Source organism: Sceloporus occidentalis, unplaced genomic scaffold, assembly GCF_023333645.1.
Source record: "Sceloporus occidentalis isolate IW3139 unplaced genomic scaffold, rSceOcc1.0.p SCAF_3, whole genome shotgun sequence".
NCBI lineage: Eukaryota > Metazoa > Chordata > Lepidosauria > Squamata > Phrynosomatidae > Sceloporus > Sceloporus occidentalis.
In genome coordinates this window covers 2,120,719-2,141,113 of record NW_028316983.1, presented here as the reverse complement: position 1 = coordinate 2,141,113, position 20,395 = coordinate 2,120,719, and the positions used below count along the sequence as shown (strand labels likewise).

Sequence of the window (20,395 nt, the reverse complement as noted above, 5' to 3'; positions counted from 1 at the left end):
TGCTAAAGGAGCATCATATAGCCATGGTGCTGCAGCTATCGCACCCTTTCCAGGGTGAAAAATGGAGCCACTTTTTGTGGCTCCTTTTTGTGCTCTGGAAAGGCCAGATTGAGGCTGCAGTGTGTGGCTGCCGCGGCCCCAATCCAGCTAGGAAAGGGGCAGCATCACACCATCCCTTAAGGGCTGTGTGTACATCCCCATAGTCTATATCATCGTCGTCATCATCATCATCATCATCATCATCATCATCATCATCATCATCATCACATGAGCAGCTTCCAAACTAAAACACAATACACTCCAGTTAAACCATCCAGAAGATCAACTTTAGAATGGGAATAAACAATTTAAACCACTTTGTCGCATGCAATTAAAAATCATCTTAAAAAGAAATTTTAATTTTTTGAAACAGAACGAGGGAAAGAAAGCTGGCTCTGCTGGGTAGGAAAAATTATTCATTAGGTTCATAAGGTTGAGGCTCCCTTATCTAGGATTCTGAAATCTGAAATATTCCTAAATCCAAAATTGTCTACATGAGTGTCAGAGACAGAGGCGCCTTTGCTTCTTGATGGTTCAATGTACACAAACTGTATTGCATGCACAAAATCATTAAAAATGGTATGTATACAATTACTTTCTGGTGATAAATGCCACACTCTTGTTGTACTGGGCCTTGTGAATCTAGAGTGCAGAATTAATGGATGCAGCTTGTTGTCTTCCAGCTCAGTATTGCAATACCTGTCCTTCCTTCTTGACTTCCTTAGGTCCACTACAACCATGGCCTCTCTCTGTCCAAGGAAGCGGCCAAGTTCCAAGGGTCCACCTCCCCTGAAATGGAGGCCTTTGAGGTCGCGAAGGGAGCTTTCCAGGCAAAACTGACCACCTTCTACATGGACATGGAGATGAAAGGGGCTGAGCTGGAGACTTTGCTAGATCTTCACCACTTCTGCGACAAGGTGAGTATACTAACCAACACAGACACATACAAACAGCAGCCGCAAAACTAAAACAAAACAATGAAGAGAGGATGGCTGAGCAGAAAGAGTGGTGCATGGACCAAAAGAACAGGATCTTGCAGCACCTTTGAGGCTGACTGTGCAAAAGAAATTGTAGCACAAGCTTTCATAAAAGTTTATCACACTAGGGCTAATTTCAGCATTAAAGAGAAATTAAAGCGCATTTAAAGCATCATGCAGATAAAGTGAAAATGGCGAGTTATTGCACGAATGATTATCACATGCAGTTGCGCAAATAAAGTGATATCAGAAATGCATTGTTGCATTTACAAAAGTAAAAAGATGCGTGTTAATGTTTCTTTGGTTTTGTGCGACATCATGAGAAATCGTTTCACGTAATTATGTGATTTTTCTGGGGTATTCATGGGATAAACTCCCGATCTCCTTTGTGTGATAAACTCCATAGACTTTTTCTACTTCCTCAAATGCATAGAGTGAACTGCTGCCCAGGAAGGAGCTTAATAAGCAGACAGGATGAATAGCCATGAAATGCAAAACTTGTGGGCATGGAGACAAAGCATTTCCTCCTGCATTTGTCCCTCAGTGGCCTTTGACCATTGGTAAAACTGACCCACCAGTTTTGCATTTCTATGGCCATTCATGTGTGATTACCAAGCTCCTTCCTGGGTGCCAGTTCATTCCGTTCCTCTGAGGATGTAAACCAAGGCTATATCCTCACTGGAGGAACAATGCAGCTTGACACTCTGCTTTAGAAGCCATGGCTCAGTGCTATATAATCCTGGGATTTGTAGTTTGCTGTGGCAAAAGAGCACTCTGGCAGAGACAAGGTGCTGAGATGCCATATGCACAAAGGAAGACAAGGTACCATAAAATGTAGGATGTTCAAGAAAAATGCAGGCCGTTACAAAATAAAAGCTAAAAATTCTACTAATAAATATAGATCCATGCTGTGTAGTCATGCTGAAAATAGAGGACATTTTGAAATTCCTCCTGGGCAGAAGGGTGAAATGTAGGTCATGCCCTGAAAAAGGAGGACATGTGGTCACCCTTGGCAGAGAAGGCAAAATATCTCACCAAACTACAAATCCTAGAATTCCATAGCATTAGAATCACAGAACCATGACAGTTAAAGTGGTGTCAAACTGCATTATTTCTGCAGTGCAGATGCAGCCCTTTCTATAAAAGCATAGGCTATGCCTTTTGCTGAGTTAGCCTCCAAAGTGCTACAAGATCCCTTTGCATACTGCTATTCCAGACTAACATGGCTATTTCTCTGGATTCTACTCAGAGTTGACAAGAGTTAGGGAGATACCTTAACTAAGAGGAATGAGAAAGGTTGGCGGAAATTGCAGCAGAAAATATTTGAGGTGGGAAGAAAGCCAAAAAGGAAGTATTGTCCTTGCAGTTGTAAGTAAGAACTATTTTTTTACTCTTTCCCCCAAAGGTCACTCAGTTCAACCTTGACTGCAAGCAGCGCCTGGCCCTCTCAGCATCCAAAGGGAAAGATCCCAAGAGCAAGGATGCCCAGCGAGATGCAGAAGATTCTCTCCAGCGGCTCTCGGAGGAGTTTTCGGCTGAGAAGTTCCAGCAGATGAAGATCCAGGCGTCCAGCATGTGCAATGGAAATGGCCTGGCCGTGTGGAGAGAAGCTCTGGAGAGATGTCAAGAGGCCAAGCAGATCCTTGAAGATGCGCTGGTGAGATTCAAAGAAGGCAGAGGAGACTGTGGAGAGAAGAGCGGACCTTTCGACCCAGCTCCTAAAGGTGAAGATCCTGACTTGGGTGGAGCATCAATGGAAACCAAAACCCAAGGGAAGCTGGATGAGGACAAATGCAAGATTGTGGAGGATGGATCTGAGGACACCCCTGGCGTTGGTGACAATGTGTCTGTTCCAGCACATGACAATATAGATAAGGATGTGAAGGGGAGTGAGGAGACCTATCTTGATTCTCTGGGCACCATCTTGGAATGTGGGAATCCTGAAGCTCAGGACTTGGATATAGAGGCCTCAGAAAGCTTCTGCACCCCAACTCCGAGCTTGCCCTCCACTTCTCCTGACTTCTCCTCTCATCCTACTACTAAGCAGATGCTAGGACCCTGTGGGAACTTGCCTTCCAACAAGCAACCCTCCGCATCCATGCCATCGAAAGGTCGGAGCAGCCGGAGGAAAGAAACAGCCCAATACTTCCAGCTCTCCAGACATGAGAGCTTTTCATCAGAAGATGCGGATTCCCAGAACTCTGCTGAAGACACCCTGGGATCCAGTACTACCACTTTGTCCATGGACTCTCCAAGCTCCAAAGCCTCCTGGACTCAGGAGAGGTCTTTGGGCATTCTCTATTTGGAGAACCATAATGCAAACCCCTTGCCCAATGCAGCCACACAATAAAACCTGAGGAGCCGCAGTCGCAAGTTCCACTCCACAGTTTCCCCATTGAGCTCTTTGATGGGTAGAATATTCCCACAGCTTTTGTTGCTGTGTGCCTCCAAGTCATATTTATGACTTATGGCGACCCTAAGGTGAACCTATCATAGGGTTTTCTTGGCAAGTTTCTTCAAGAGGGAGTTAGCCATTGCCATCCTCTGAGGCTGAGAGAGTGGGACTTGCCAAAGCTTTGGTGCTCTATTATCCCCCATGTTTGTTTGTTTTTAAATAGCTTTTTGGCCAAGCTCCTACACTGGTCTTGTGTGGTATTAAATTGCACCACACATAACCCTTGTGTTAGGTTAAATTGGCACCACTCACAACCCTTGTGTTCAATGGCAATGTTGCTCAGCTGAACCAGGGCACCAAAAGTGCAACTGAATGTACAACCAAATGTGCGTGTCCATCCATGCACAAATGTACAGTGGCATTACTGTGCAATACAAAGTGTGTGCCCATACACATTCCACATCCCTTCATCATTTGCATCCCATGTGCAGTGGCACCAGTTGTGCAATTCTCAACCTTGAACCGAATGTGAATGTTTGGCATTGGACATGAAAAAATGTCCAACTGCTTCTGTAGGATTTGGAAGACAGTGACAGGTTTCTAGCCCGTATTTTTCATTTTTCTTAATGAGTATTGCAGGCATATTGCTCCTTTGAGTAGGACTATCGACTCTACTGACAACGATCATCTCACTTCGCTACTTGCATGTAGTAGATGTTGTAGAAGAAAAGTGGTTCTTAGCTGGGGGATACAGTTCCTTTCCTTCATATTTTGTCTGGGAACAGAGCTTAAGGAAAGGAAGAGCATAAAACCCATGGAGCATTTCCATTTCACACATACATTCACTAGTTACTGAATGATGGTTATTATTTAAAGTTGCTTTCCTCCAAGAGATATCCACTGTCTGCTCTGCAAGAACTGGAGCATTTGGGCCCAGTTCATAAGGGGGATTTTGAACCAGAGACATTTTCACGTGCAAAGTGCCTTTTCCTCTTATTCTCTCCATAATGTGGAACAGTCCTGTGAATGATATTCCTCACCAGTGGCTTCATTGAAATCAACAGGGCTTACATTAAACATATGTCCTATTGGCTTCAATGGGACTCAGTCATAACTAAACGGCAGGATAAGATCCCTGTGTTGAAGGATATTAAGAAAACTTGCATTTTCCATCTATGTATGTTATCCCATGTGGGGTACTTCATGTCAGATGTGTGAAATCTCAGGATATTCACTGGGTGTATGCCTTGGGCAAAGATTTCTGCCTCGCTTACCTTGCAGGGTTGTTGTGGGGAAAACGTAGGATAGATTAACATGTAGCCTAAAGCTCCTTGTGCAAGCTTACATTGAGTCAGGGGAAAGGGGGCTGATAACTACTCCAGACCGGAGGGGTATTATCTCATTCTGGGTTTTCTACCCAAAAGTAAGATGTCTAAAGCACCTTCTTAGTTGTGATGGATTTTGCGATGGGCATTGACTTTCTTGATTATGTCAGAGCTCTGAGACAATCACCCTGAGGCTTATGGTTTATAAGGCCATGTTATGTGATGAATATGATGTTTCATTGTGGATGGAGGTCAGTACATAGGCCCTTGGTATCCCCTGGATTTACCAAAATCCATGGATGCTCAAGTCCCGTTGTATTCATTGGGAGTAATAAAATGGTGTCCCTTGTATAAAAATAAGGTTTCCTTTCTGGAATCATCATTATTATTATTTAATACTTTCAAGCTGTGGATGCAGACTTTGGAGAGCTGGCTGTACTTTTCTGCTCCTGCAGTTTCACATCATGCAAATTTATGACAATCTTTTCTCCCTCCTTTCTGGAGGATGAATGAGGGCTGCACAAAGAACTGTGTAGATAGTTCAACCTATCTCTTAAACCAAAGGAATGTGTGTCTGTATTTTTTAAAGGAATAGACTTGATATATAGATGACAACCAGTGTTTGGTGTATTGGCTGAGGTCATGGTGGTTTCCCCCGACTAAAGTAGCCCTGTGGAGTGCTGTAGTTGTGTATGGCATAGGGTTGGACTAGGTGGCTCTTAGGGTTCCTTCCAGCGCTACCGTTCTGCAGAATCAGTTGTCAGATGGCAAGCCAACACATAAGTCTCATTGATTTAATGGCTCTATTCTGCATGAGATTTCACAGTGGGATGCAGGCTATTATCACATTGCAAGGCATTATTCCATCTCTGGATTATTCCGTCTCTGTCTGAGATTTAAAGACGGCTGTCCTCCTTCTGTTCCATCAGTGGATAAATATCTCAGCGCTGTAATTAAGGCTGATTTGTCATCCCCTTGGTGACTTTGCCAGCCGTCTGAGAGAGACGGCTCCAGCAGGAGATGCTAATCTTTACCTCTCTGCTTTCCAGGATTGATTAACGCTCATTAATCTGGTTTGGGCATCTATGCCATTAATGGGGAGCAACAGCGGATAGCAGGCATCAGTCCCAGTGGAGAGAGATAAAGTGTCAAGGGAAGCTGGGAAGGGGGGCAAAAGCCCCTCTTGTCCTTTTGGTTGTTAGCTGCCATCTTGACTCATGGCGACCCTGAGGATGCGACATCTCTCTTGTCCTGCAAGGCTCAGGTCCATGGCCTCCCTGATAGAGTCTAACCATCTGGAATATGACAAGAAAACATGCAGGGGTAGCTGGGTTGGCCATTTAACTGTACGGCAGCCACTCACTCGCAAACCATAAGGTTGAAAGTTCAATACCAGTCCAGGAGCTCAAGCTTGATTTAGGACTGCATCCTAAAATGAGTCCCCAGCTTGTTGGGGGCACTTAGCTTATACTTTGTAAACCGCTTCAGGAGTGCTTAAGTGCACTGATAGACGGTACAATTCTAAATATACACTGGACTGACTATGTGACAAATGTTGCTGTCCTCGAGCAAGCAGGGATCACCAGCATTGAGGCCATGCTATTGAGGACGCAGCTGTGCTGGGCAGGACACGTTTCTAGGATGGAGGACCATCGCCTCCGAAAAACAGTATTCTACGGTGAACTCGCCATGGGTCAAGAGCGTAAGAGGGGCGCCCCAAAGAAGAGATACAAGGACTCCCTGAAACAACATCTCAGGCTTGGCCAGATAGATCACCAACAATGGTCCTCCCTGGCCTTGCATCGGGAGGCATGGAGACGCACTATCCATGACGCTGCAGCCTTCTTCGAAAGCTCACGCTGAACGAGCCTCGAAGAGAAACAACAACGCAGAAAGAACCACAACCCAGAAACATCACCCAAGGAGACCTTTCGCTGTGCTTTCTGCAACTGGACTTGTTTATCTCGGATTGGCCTTTTTAGTCACCAACGCGCTTGTACAAAGCGCGGGATGAGTCCTTCCTGAATCTTTGTTCGCGAAGCTAAGCCAGAGAGAGAGATGGTATAGAAATGTACTTGCTACTTACTTGCTGTTAACAAATACAAACAAAAATCCATCAGTGATACCTTTATTGGCCAGCCGAAATGCACAATACAGTCCTCCTTCCATTCTTGCAGTTTTCAGATCTGCATCCCTGCCTTATGTGCGAGGAACAAACAGAGGGAGAATGAATGGGGCGCACCTCTGCACCCCTGAGCATATATTCAACCCAATGGGTCTTGAATATAGGTGAAACTCTATTTTCGTGAGGGGGTCTGGAATGGATCCCCCGTGAAAAAGGAGGGGCGACTGTATATTTGTTGAAAGCTTTTGAAACTCCATAGTCTTCTTCATCAGGCAAGATGTTGCAAAACAATTGGAGATGTTACTCTGATGCTTGCATGTTGTTTCAGTCCTTAGTAAAGATATTATGATGGGGAGGATATCTTTTGCAGGCAGGCTCCTCTTCCTTCTATCAGCGCAGCAACAGGGAGATTTTCAAAGTCAAGGAATTTGAAGCCCATTTGCATCTCAAGAGGGACCCCTCTTTTGCAATGCAATATGTCTCCATCCCAGTGATGTGACAGGCTTCTTTGTAGGCATATGGTCTTCCTCTATTTTTACATCCCTCCACCTTTCCCAGCATTATTGTTTTGTCCAGTAATTCATGCCTTCTTGTGATGTGGCCAAAGTATGACAGCTTCAATTTAACCATCTAGGCTTCCAGGGAGACTTTCAGCTAGATCTGCTCTAGGACCCATTTGTTTGTCCTTTTGACTGTCCATAGGACCCTCAACACCCTTCTCCAGACCCACATAATCTCAAATGAATGGATTTTCTTCCTATCCACTTTCTTAACTGTCCAGCTCTCAGATCCATCCATGCTAATAATAGGGAATACAATGGCTTGTATGATTCTAACTTTTGTGCTCAATTGTGTATCTTTGCATTTTAGGATCTTTTCTAGTTCTTTTATAGCTGCTCTTCCTAGTCCATTCTGATCAATGTATGATCTAAGGATATTCTTTGACTACTTCAATTTCCTTGTTACATAGGATGGTTTTTTGCAGATCTTCTGTGGCTATTTTTGTTTTCTTGATGTTCAGGATTAATCCAGCCTTGGCACTTTCCTCCTTGAACCTCTTCCAGAATTGCTCCAGCTCTTTCCGGGTCTCTGCTAGTAATACAGTGTCATCTGCGTATCTTAGGTTGTTAATGATCCTTACCCTGATCCTCATTCCTCCTGCCTCTGAATCTAAGCCTGTATCTGCACTGCAGAAATAATGCAGTTTGACACCACTTTAACTGCCAGGGCCCAATGCTATGGGGTTCTGGGATTTGTAGTTTGGTGAGAAAGTTTAGCTTTCTCTGGCTGCATCTGCACTGCAGAATTAATGCAATTTGATACTACTTTTACGGCCATCGGTCAATGCTATGAAGTACCAGAATGTATAGTCTTGTGATGTATTTAGCCTTATCTGTCAGGGAGCTCTGAGGCCACAACAAACGACAATTCCTAGGATTCCATAGCATTGAACTATGGCAGTTAAAGGAGTGTCAAACTGCATTAATTCTGCAGTTTAGATGCATCCTGACCATTTAACACCGCTTTAATTGTCCTGGCTCCATCATAAAAGCCAAAGTGGCGTCAAATTGCATTAATTCTGCAGTGTAGACACAGCCAAAGTCTCCGCATTGTCCCCCCATCAGGTGTGGTGTTTCAAACTGCAGCTTCTGGGGCAGGCAGGAGTGTGCAAAGGAGCAAGAATAAAGATTGGTTTAAGTTGGCCTTGAAGTCAGAGTCAAAAAATGGTGTTGCTCATGTTTTGGATCACATCTAGAGAGAGATTATATCCACACTACAGCGTTATAGCAGTTTCATCCCACTTGAACTGCCATGGCTCCTCCTGGGGTGTCCTTGGATTCCTAGGTATTTAGGAATATTTTGTGAGGCATTTAGAATTCGCCGCCACATAGTTCTAGTGTCTCACCAAACTACAAATCCCAGAACCCCATAGACAGAGCCATAGCAGTTAATGTGGGATCAAACTGCTATAATTCTGCAGTGCAAATATGCCTTGATTTTGAAAATCGAACTCCCACTTGTCAGTTCAGACCTTTCTCCAACTTAATTCAAGGCACAGATTGATTTGGTGGAAAGGGAGGAAAAGCAAAGAGAAAAATCAGAATTGTTTCATCTTAGCCACAGTTTGGAACCATTGCATTAAAAACAAGTGCATGACTTTTCCATGGCTGGTGTTCATAATGGCATATGATCAAATGCATTACTCTCCATGGCATTTCCCCCAGTTTTTTAAAATCATGTAAAATGGCCCCAAATGGCCCCGATTCCCCTGACCTCCATGCCCCAAGCAATGTTTCTGCAATAATGATTACATGGTACATTGCTGTATATATGTGTGTAAAATAACTGTTATTAACTTTTTTTGACATTAAAACATTTCAAGGTAACAATCCTTTGCCTTGTTTTTGGTTTCTTTGTTTATTTCCAAAAGAAGAAGAATAAACAAGGTTTTCAGTTTGGGGTTCTGAATTAGTAACACTGGAGATCAAGGGAACAAAAGGCAAACGGATGACTTAGCAGCTTTTAAAAGAAGGGAAAGGATCCAGTTTTTCCCAAAGTTCATGGACAATCCTGATCTGGATGTTTTTCCCCTATAACTTGCATTACAAAAGTTTTAAAACAAAATCACGCAACACTAAACTGTGCATTAAATGCACTTTGTAAATGCACTCCAGTCTTTCCCTGTATCTACCTGAACCGCTCTGAATATTGTTGGACTGCAAGTCCCATCAATTTTTCAGACAGCTGAACCAGAAACAAAAAATACTGGGAAGTCAATATACTCCATACATCCCAGTTGGCAGGGCTAATCCTCTGCCCTCCCACTTTCCCAGATGCCTTGAAAGCGTCCCGGTTTCTCTCTCTTCCTCCCGCGTTGAAGGGATGCAGCAAGCTTGTTTTCTGCTTTTCTAGAGATTAGGACCTGGAGCAATGGGTTCAAGCTACAGGAAAAGAGATTTCATCTGAACATTAGGAAGAACTTCTTGAGGGTAAGAATGATAGAATCCTAGAGTTGGAAGAGACCCCAAGGGCCATCCAGTCCAACCCCCTTCTGCCATGCAGGAACTCTCAATCAAAGCATCCCCGTCCAATGGCCATCCAGCCTCTGCTTGAAGACCTCCAAAGAAGGAGACTCCACTACACTCCGAGGAAGGAATGTGTTCCACTGTCGAACAGCCCTAACTGTCAGGAAGTTCCTCCTAATGTTGAGGTGGAATCTCTTTTCCTGGAGCTTGCATCCATTGCTCTGGGTCCTAGTCTCTGGAGCAGCAGAAAACAAGCTTGCTCCCTCCTCAACATGACATCCCTTCAAATATTTAAACAGGGCTATCATATCACCTCTTAGCTTTCTCTTCTCGAGGCTAAACATCCCCAGCCCCCTAAGTCCTTCCTCATAGGGCTTCATGGTTTTCAGACCCTTCACCATTTTAGTTGCCCTCCTTTGGACACATGGCTCCAGTTTCTCAATGACCTTTTTGAATTGTGGGGCCCAGAAGTGGACTCAGTATTATTCCAGGTGGGGCCTGACCAAAGCAAAATAGAGTGGCACTATTACTTCTCTTGATCTAGACACTATACTTCTATTGATGCAACCTAAAATCGCATTGGCCTTTTTAACTGCTGCATCACACTGTTGACTCATGTTCACCTTGTGGTCTATTAGGACTCCTAGATCCTTTCCACACATATAAAGTCTCCTTAAGCCAGGTTTTCCCCATCCTATATGCATTTCATTTTCTCACCCTAAGTGCAGTACCTTACATTTCTCCCTGTTGATGTTCATATTGTTAGCTTTGACCCAGCTTTCCAATCTATTCAGGCCATTTTGAATTTTGCTCCTCTCCTCTGGAGTATTAGCTGCTCCTCCTAATTTGGTGTCATCTGCAAACTTGGCAAGAAGACTGCTGTGGAAAATAGAAGAGGCAGATCTATTAATTCCTCTCTGTTCTGGCTCTAGCTTTGCCTTGTCTTTAAGGAGGCTGAGCAAAGCAATGACTTTCGGCACCAGTTGCAGCCCCACATTCTCATTCCTAACAGCTGTGAATAATTTCGACCTTCCCCAGTTGCATTCACTCACACAAACACACTCTCTCCCCCTCTTGTCTTCTTCTCTCTGCCAAACTTTTGTTCCCTTTACTGAAGCCAAACAGGAGGAAAAGGGCTTTGCTTGCAGCCTTTGGCAAGTGAGACCATAGCAGCCACACTGGAGAAATAACCTGGTTTGGCGCTGCTTTTCAGCATCCTGGCTAAAGGCTATGGAATTCTGGGAGTTGGAGTTGTTGTGGGCCCAGAGCAGAGCTTAAGGAAGGAAGGCCCCACAACAAACTCCAACCCCCAGAATTCATAGCCTTTAGCCAGGATGCTGAAAAGCTGGACCAAACCAGGTTATTTCTTCAATGTGGATGCAGCCAGAAGATGGTCCTTTGGCCAGCTCCTCGGTGCAATTGGTTCACTTCAATGCCAACAAGTGAAACAGTCCCAAGTCTGCAAGGCCACAACCCTGGGCCCAATTATATAGCACTTTTATCTCACTTTAACCCTTGTGGCTCCATCCTAGGGAATCCTGGGATTTGTAGTTTGCCCAAGGTTCTTAGCACCTGATTTATTTATTTCATTTCATTTCTATGCCGCCTTTCTCCCCAGAAGGGACCTAAAGTGGCTCACAGGATAAAAACACTTTAAAAACAATTAAAATGAAATTCAGATTAAAATTAGTACAAAATTCAGATTGAAAACATGCAAAAGTTTCTTTAAAACGTAACATGATGAAACGCATACTCCATATAGAAGCCATCCTGCAGCACCGGAGGTCTCTGGCACTTAATGCTAAATACGCAGATGGGGTTAACAACAGGCTCCAGGCATTGTATTGTTGTTGTTGTGGGTCTGCCGTCACTTTTGACTTACGGTGATTTTAAGGTGGACTTATAGTAGTGTTTTCTAGGCATGTTACTTTAGAGGGGGTTTGCCATTGCCATCCCCTGAGGCTGAGAGAGTGTGACTTGGCCAAGGTCACCCAGTGTGTTTCATGGCCGAGCTGGGATTCGAACCCTAGTCTCCAGAGTCATAGTCCAACATTCGTACCACTAGGCCATTCAGGGAAACATATGTGGAACAAAATACATCCTTTTCTAGAAAAATATCGGTTTTGTTTTTGAAAAGAGTTGTTTGCAGCTTATTTTCCAGAGCAAATGCTTTCCCTCCCATCCCCAAATATCTTCTGAAGTGCAGTAAACATGCCCCAAAAGTTGCATCATCTCATCCAATGTGGAAAAAGATGGTCTGTTGTACTTCATCCATATCATGAAAAGACATGGCTGAGTTGAAAAGACAATAATGCTTGGAAAGGTAGAAGGCAATGGGAAAAGAGGGAGACTGCAATGCAGGTGGATGGCCTTTATCACGGAAGCCACAGCCTTGACTTTGCGAGACCTGCGTATGACAGAGTGACTTGGAGGCCTTTCATTCAATTTTCATTCAATGGAGTCATAGAGTTGACTCAAACACAGTTAACCACAAACGATTTATTCTTGTATGTAGGAATGAAATCAGTGATGTTTTATATCCCTTCTCAAAGCATGGAGTGCAGTGAAGCAACAACTGTCTTATTTTGCAAGAAGTATAACAAACAGAAAGGTCTGGGATAAAAGTGTTCACAGAGTAAAACATAAAAATAGTTTTAGTGTCTAAAATATTCTGATGATGCATTGACAAAGAATTCCCTTCAAACAAAATAAACAGTGTATAAACAGAGCAATACACTGTGCAAAAATGCATTAATGACAAGGAGCATCTAAACATCCAAAACGCATTAAAAGCAAGAAGTATCGAAACATGCAAACACGTTTTGACAGAAGTCTTCCTTGGTGGTAAAGCAAAGCTGTAAAGCAGCAAATCAGTTATCTTATTGCTAAAAATCATCCAATATACTGTATATCTAAGTAGTATAGAGCATCTGTATCCTGGATGCTTAGTTTGAAATTGCCAGACTATTGTAGATGTCTCCAAATGACACTCACTCACACACACACACACACACACACACACTTTGTGGGAATGTGCAGAATGGAGAAGAAGCCTTCTCTTTTCTCTGCTCAGCAGCTTCCTTCCAATTTCCCTGATCAAGTACTGAAACCATTGCAAAGATGAACTTTTCTCCCATCTCTTCTTCCTCTTTAAATGGAGGCAGGTTTTGAAACCCGCTCTTTGGTAGCAGAAAACAGAAGCAAAACTGCTCTTTCAGAGAGGCCATGAACTGAGGCCAAAGGGAGAGATAAGCAGGGCACAGGGACATCAGAGCCACTCGGCCAGTGACCTCAAGGGCCATTCAGTCCTCTTCATGTTAAGGTGCAATCTCTTTTCCTGGAGCTTGCATCCATTGTTCCACGTTCTAGTCTCTGGAGCAGCAGAAAACCAGCTTGCTCCCTCCTCCATATGATACTCTTCAAATACTTAAACAGGGCTATTATCATATCACCTCCTAACCTTCTCTTCTCCAGGCTAAACATCCCCAGCTCCCTAAGTCCTTCCTCATAGGGCTTTGTAGTTTCCAGATCCTTCACCATTTTAGTCACCTTCCTTCAGATACGGTCCAGTTTCTGCACATGCTTTTTGAATTGTGGTGCCCAGAAATGGACACAGGATTGTTCCAGATGAGGCCTGAGCAAAGCAGAATAGAATGGCACTATGACTTTCCTTGATCTAGACACTAGACTTCTATTGATGCAGCCTAAAATCACATTGGCTTTGTTAGCTGCCACATCCCATTGTTGACTCATGTTCAACTTATGGTCTACTTGGACTCAAGGATATTGATTCTTTCCAATCTGTTGGCCATCATTTTGTTTTCCTTACTTTACTTCATAGCTGCCACGAATTAAGGGGAAGGCTAAAGTATGATGATCGAACATGCAGTTTAAGAAATGAGGTAAAGGAATGGCTATCACCCAAGTGATATGATAACCGAACAGAGGAGTCAAGCATGGAGGAAAACATCCAAAGTCATTCAGTTGGGAAGGACCCGAGGCAAGAAGAAACAGGGAGGTGGCATGGGAAAAGAGAGAGCCAGATTTGTTTTGCTGCTGGGCAAATAAAATGAGTCTGCTAACACTGTGAAATTGTGTGTGTTTCATCTAGACACACAAAATTCATCTGAGGAAGTAGACTTTAGTCTAGGAAAGCTCATGCTGCCAATTTCTTTCTTTCATTTAGTCCCAAAGATGCTACAAGATCTCTCCACATAACCTCTATGAACTCATTTAATCCCTTTCAAATCTCCCTATGTACTCATCTAGACAATGGAAGTTTCTGGAAGTGAAAATAGGAACAACATGGCAAGTCATTAGCCAACACAAGTGGAGACATACATAGACACTGAGGAAGCATTTTCTCCCATGCATAGGCTTTTCATGTTCACCTATGGAGCCATCGCTATTATGGCATGCATTTTGAAATGGCAGAGGATGACGGTTGCAATCCCTACCCACACTACATGCTGTGCCAGGTATCCTTCCTCACTCACCCACCTCTGTTATTGAATACACAGTAGATGATGTGCAGAAACCACTTATTCGGACTTATACTTGTACGTAAAGTGTGGATTTCCACCATTGGTCTGATAGGGGATAGAATCATGCCATGGAGCAGCCCCTCTGCGCATTTGGTACAGGAAGGGATGTTTTCCATGATACTGGAACCTACCTCCATCACTACTTTCCCGATCCTCTTCCTCTGGCTCCTGAGGGGCCGGCGTGCCTACAGGCGGCAATTCTTCTTGCGGAACAGATCGGAGGGTCAACAACACCTCTGGTTCCTCTCCTTCTACACAGGAAACAAAAGATGGTCATGAAACACTACTATGGAAGTCTTTAATCCTAAGAAGAATGGACATATCTTGGTGAAGCCTTGCTTAAGGATTATTCTCGGTGATATGTCATGGCTTAAGGAAGTTTTTCACCATCTGGCTGTCCATACTAGAATGGGAAGAGTGGTTCAGGGGCACAAGTGAAGCCGTGGGGAAGGGGGGTTTTCCCTTTCAAACAGGCATTTGCAACACAGACATACCTGTAAGGATCACAGCTGCCGGAACTTCTTGTGCTTCTTCCCGGGCTGCTGCTGAACTCTTGGATGGATAGCTAGTCAGGACTTTCTGCTACTTTGCACTTATTCTTCCATGGAAGATTTGGTCCATTTCATAAAAATAAGGGCAGGTTTGCCGTCCATTCCCGCTCTGCCCATTCTGTTTGCACACAGCGCTATAATTTTGTTTTAAGCTTTTACATTTATTTCTACATTCCTGCGCTGTTCTGGAATGCCCCCTCTCTGCCAATCGGTCCGCTATCACTTCATAAATAGCAATATTACGATGGTTGCTGGAGAGCTGCCTTTGAATCTCTTCTTCGCCCCAAATACTTATTAAATCCAGTATTTGGGCATGCTCCCAGAATATTCCTCGGCCATGCTTCTGTTGGGGGGCGCTTTGGGAGCCGTTCCCCAAGTGTTCCATGTCGTTATTTGAGGATGTCAAGGAGGAATGGCTAAAGCAAAGCAGGTGAAAAAATAGCCATTAGGAAAGGTTAACGATTTATACTATTACAAATACCTAAAGGAAAGGTTGTTTATTGGTTTATAATCCAATAACATCAAATGGTCAGGGTTGATCACTTTTTACTACTCCAAATTAATTAAGAAAGGGTTGTGTATTGGTTAATAATCCAATAAGATCAAAAGGTAAGGGTTCATTACTTTTTACTAGTCAAAATAATAACAGGAAAGGTTATTTCGTGGTTGGTAAGCTAGTCAGGTAAAAGTAAAAGGCCATGCTTGATATTATTTAAGGATTAGCAATGCATTAGCAGATGATATTTCAGGGTTTTTTTTGGTAAAATTAAAAAAATGACAAGAATTATTATTGCAAAAAAATAAGGAATAATGCATTGAACAAAGGCAGAAAAATAGAAATACTGAAAAGGCCATGCTTGAATTTCTTAAAGATTAATTAATGCCACAGGAGAGCAAATTTCTGGTATGTTCAGCGACTATAAATCATTAAAAGGCCATGCTTGGATTTTTTAAAGAATTATTATTGCAAAAAAATAAGGAAAAATGCATTGAAAAAAGGCAGAAAAATAGGCAGGCAGGTTACCTCCAAATGCAGCGTGCTGCAGCACGATATCACGTGCTCTGTATGTCTCCCCTTTGAAAGGCAGTGGGCTCCCGCGATAGAACGTTCACTGCTCCGCGTGTCTTTTCCAAAGGCAGACAGAGTGCTCTTCCGCGAAATAACGTGTGGTATTTTTCCCTTTGCCGTGGTGTGAATTTTAACAAGGAAAGCAAGCGATCCAACCAACCGAACTCTACTGGCAAAGACAAATTATGGCGCTCGCTTTTCTCGCGCATGCGCACAAGCCGCCTGTAGCGCCATCTGCTGGCAAGAATAAACTTTTAGTGGGAAGTTGGGAAATTCTCACGTGAGGTCCTGTGGCTTGGGGGAACCAGGAAGGATTTGGGAAGCAGGTGTCTGTCTGCCTGGTCCCAGCCACTTGTCCCCTCTGCCAGCATGCCTAGGTCCTGGAGCATTTGGAGGGATGTTGAGGTCCAGTTCCTCTTCCAGTGCCTGGAGAGGGATGTGGACCTCAACATTGTGATGGGCTCCACCTCCCACCCAAACTGTCGAATTTACCGGCGGCTCTCTCGCCAGCTGCAGGCCCAGGGGTTTGACCGGACATGGCAGCAAGTGGCATCCAAGCTGAAGGTGCTACGCACTGCTTTTTACAGGGCGTACAGGGCGCATGGGGACAGCCCGGCTCCACAGCAAACCCCGGCATTCTTCCTCGAGATGTGGCATCTGTGGATGATTGCCGGGGGCCCGTCCATTGCAGAGAATATTGCTGCTGGTGAGTATTGTGTTTTGCAATCACCTATCAGGATTTTTTTTCTTTTCCCTGACATCTGTGGTGATTTCTTCCCCGTCTACCTCTATTCTCATCACATAGGACGTCGTGGGAGGCACATGGTTGCCGCGTTGCCCAGCCCACGGGAGGAGCCGGAGCCGGAGGATGATGGGGGCCCACCTCCTCACCAGGAAGGTCAGTGGGTGTGTGGATACATATGCATATGTACATTTGAATTGGGACTGTGTGTGCGCGCGTATACAGAAGCGTATAGCTACCTGGCAATAGATTATGTATGCACGTCAACAAACACACACATACACACATACATAGTCATATACACATGCCTATAAAGGTGTATATATATATATGGGCATATCTAGTGTTCTTGGTTTCATGGAATCCTCCAGGCCTGGAGTAGGCAGGCATGCAGGAACTCCCACTCGACACACATTCTTGACAGATGGTCATCCAGCCCATTTTAGAGACCTGAAAGGAAGGAAACTCCACTACAGTCTGAGGGAGATTAACACACACCTGTGTGGAAATTGTGCCTAATGCTGCAGTCTGCCCAAGTCTGTGGGTCAGCAGAAAACATGCTCCCTCCATGTTATCCATGCAATTATTTTAACACGGCTCTCCTGTCAGGATCCTGGAGGTTGGAAGTGTCATACAAACCGATTCGGTAGTCATATTCATTGCACTGTTTTCCTGCCCTAGATGGTGCTGGAGAAGAACTGGAGGACCACCCGCTGCACCAGCCTCAAGCCCAAGAGCCATCGCTGGCTGAGCAGGTCGCCCTACTTAGGGCCGAAGTTTCCAGCCTCAGTGGCAGGCTGGACCTAGGTTTGTTCTCACTCCTTCCCACCCAACACTCACCAGTACAACATTTAAGGAGGGGGGCGCAGGAGTAATGAAACTTCTAAACACATTCTATTCACATTGCAGTTGTGCAGCGCCTGGGTCCCCTGGAAAGGGCAGTTCAAGACCTGAGGCGGACACAAGAACAACAGCACGACTTCCTGTACCATGCCTGGGTGTGGGGGTCACCACCACGGCCCCAGGCCCCTGCAGCGCCGAGATCCCCACCCCATGATGGGGAGTGATTGCACCCTCATCCCACCACAGGCTGTGCATTAACAGCCTGTGGGTTTTTATTGAATTGTATTTTATTTAGTGTGTGTGTGTGTGTGTGTGTGTGTGTGTGTGTGTTTGGTTGGTTGGTTGGGTGGTTGTGTGTGTGTGTGTGTGTGTTTGCAGGTATTTTCTTTGATTTCCACTTCTTTTTTAAATTGGTTTCTGTGTGTGCTTGTGAGTATGGTTGCGTGCGTGCACGTCGGCCCCTGTGTGTGTGTGTGTGTGTGTGTGTGTGTGGTTGTGCGTGTGCATGCGTCCCCCCCCCGGGCAGGTTGTGATGGAACAGCCTGCAGTTATTTTCTTTTTGCCCCCTTCTTTTTTAAATTGGTTTTCTGTGTGTGCCTGTGTGTATAGTTGCGCACGTGAGAGGCGGCCTCTTCCCCTTGTAAATACTGTAGTCCAAACACCACAATCAAAATCATTTCTTTTAATATTGCTTGTCTTCCTTATTTATGTAAGCAAGTTCCAGCGCCAGAAAGGTCGTCCTCAGCATGCTGCAGGTTCTGAAAAGACAGGAAAAGAGGAAAATATGTTAACACATCCAAAAACAGTCCCCATGATAGGTGTGTGCTGGGGAAAAGTCTGTGGATGATGGGTGAGGTAGCAGGGAGAAGGGGAGGCCCTCATGGGTGCTGGGGGAAAGTCTGTGGATGATGGGTGAGGAGGTAGCAGAGAGAAGGGGAGGCCCTCATGGGCGCATGGGAAAAGTCTGTGGATGATGGGTGAGGAGGTAGCAGAGAGAAGGGGAGGCCCTCATGGGCGCTTGGGAAAAGTCTGTGGATGATGGGTGAGGAGGTAGCAGAGAGAAAGGTAGGCCCTATGGGTGGGTGCTGGGGAACAGTCTGTGGATGATGGGTGAGGTAGCAGAGAGAAGGGGGGCCCTCATGGGCGCTTGGGAAAAGTCTGTGGATGATGGGTGAGGAGGTAGCAGAGAGAAGGGTAGGCCCTATGGGTGGGTGCTGGGGAACAGTCTGTGGATGATGGGTGAGGTAGCAGAGAGAAGGGGAGGCCCTCATGGGTGCTTGAAAAAAGTCTGTGGATGATGGGTGAGGTAGCAGAGAGAAGGGTAGGCCCTCATGGGTGCTGGAGAACAGTCTGTGGATGATGGGTGAGGTAGCAGAGAGAAGGATAGGCCCTCATGGGTGCTGGGGAACAGTCTGTGGATGATGGGTGAGGTAGCAGAGAGAAGGGGGGCCCTCATGGGCGCTTGGGAAAAGTCTGTGGATGATGGGTGAGGAGGTAGCAGAGAGAAGGGTAGGCCCTATGGGTGGGTGCTGGGGAACAGTCTGTGGATGATGGGTGAGGTAGCAGAGAGAAGGGGGGCCCTCATGGGCGCTTGGGAAAAGTCTGTGGATGATGGGTGAGGAGGTAGCAGAGAGAACCCCCCCCCCCACACACACACATGCACACATCTAAATATGTAGATCTCCATGGGTTCCCCTGGGGAAAGGCACAAGCCGGCGGAAGAGCTGAACAGGAAGGGAGAAACCTCCTCCTCCCCCTCCCTCCCCCCACATAACAAGCGGCTAAATTTAAGCCCGCTTTGCAAAGAAATCTGCAAGCTTACCTTCCCTCCAAGAGCGCTCCTCCTCCCGGCTTCCCTGGAACCGGCAGCAAGAGGAAAGACCCACCGGAAGGAAAAGTGGGGCAAACTGCAACAGGGCATCATGGGAGAGTTGGAATCTGGGGGTCTTGCGACGGAATTCAGGACTGGGAAATCACACCAGACCCATTCGCACTGAGATCGAACAGAGCCCCAATCCGGATATCGCCAATCTGCTTATTTAGCACACTGGCCAACACGCTCCAAAAAGAGGAGTCAGTACGCACTCAGTTGGGAAGCTCGCGCATTCACGTGAGTGCGGATTGGGCCATTCGAATGCTGGTATGATGGTTCTTTGCGAAATAACGCGAATTCGAATCACCCAGTGCGCAAAACCCCCAGTTCTACACACGTCTGATGAGGGCTAATGTTAACGCTTGCTATTTAGTGCTACCAACAAATGTCTCTGGTATTGGACATATCATTATTAAAGAGAAGTTTGCTGAGATTTAACCACTGAATCCTGAATCTCTGAACTCAGTTAACTACTGGCCTTGACAGTATGTTTAGCTTGTGGAAGAGAAAACTAAGAGGTGACATGATATCCATCTTTAAATATCTGAGTGGAAGTCTAATTCTAAGATGTTCTGATTCTCCCGCATAAATAAAAGTTAATAATAATAATAATAATAATAATCAGTCATGTGCGCCTGCCGCTGAGGTTTAAGGTGCAGCAATTCTTTGGAGATCTGGAACTGGGTGTGCTCAATGCTAACAAAATGCTGGAATGACAACACAACAAAGCAATAAATCCTTGCCGTGAGTCACAAAAAACACACTGCCTGGAGCCGCTGTCACAGGGAAGAGAAAAGCCGCAGGGCCTTGCCAAATAAAGGGAACTGCACACAAACACACAACTCGAGGCTGATCATTGCACAACTGGGGGAAAACCCACTTGTAG

At 45.1% G+C, this 20,395-nt stretch overlaps 1 protein-coding gene across 1 annotated transcript in view; it reads left to right on the top strand.

The window, feature by feature from the left end:
- Window positions 1–9,238, top strand: part of LOC149315416 (uncharacterized protein KIAA1755-like) — a 74,099-nt gene extending 64,861 nt beyond the window's left edge. Inside the window, exons 13-14 of the mRNA XM_089513424.1 lie at window positions 765–956; window positions 2,422–9,238. Coding sequence (XP_089369550.1) covers window positions 765–956; window positions 2,422–3,366 — 1,137 coding nt within the window. The 3' untranslated portion in view covers window positions 3,367–9,238. The remainder of the gene's footprint in view (window positions 1–764; window positions 957–2,421) is intronic.
- Window positions 9,239–20,395: the final 11,157 nt, after the last annotated feature.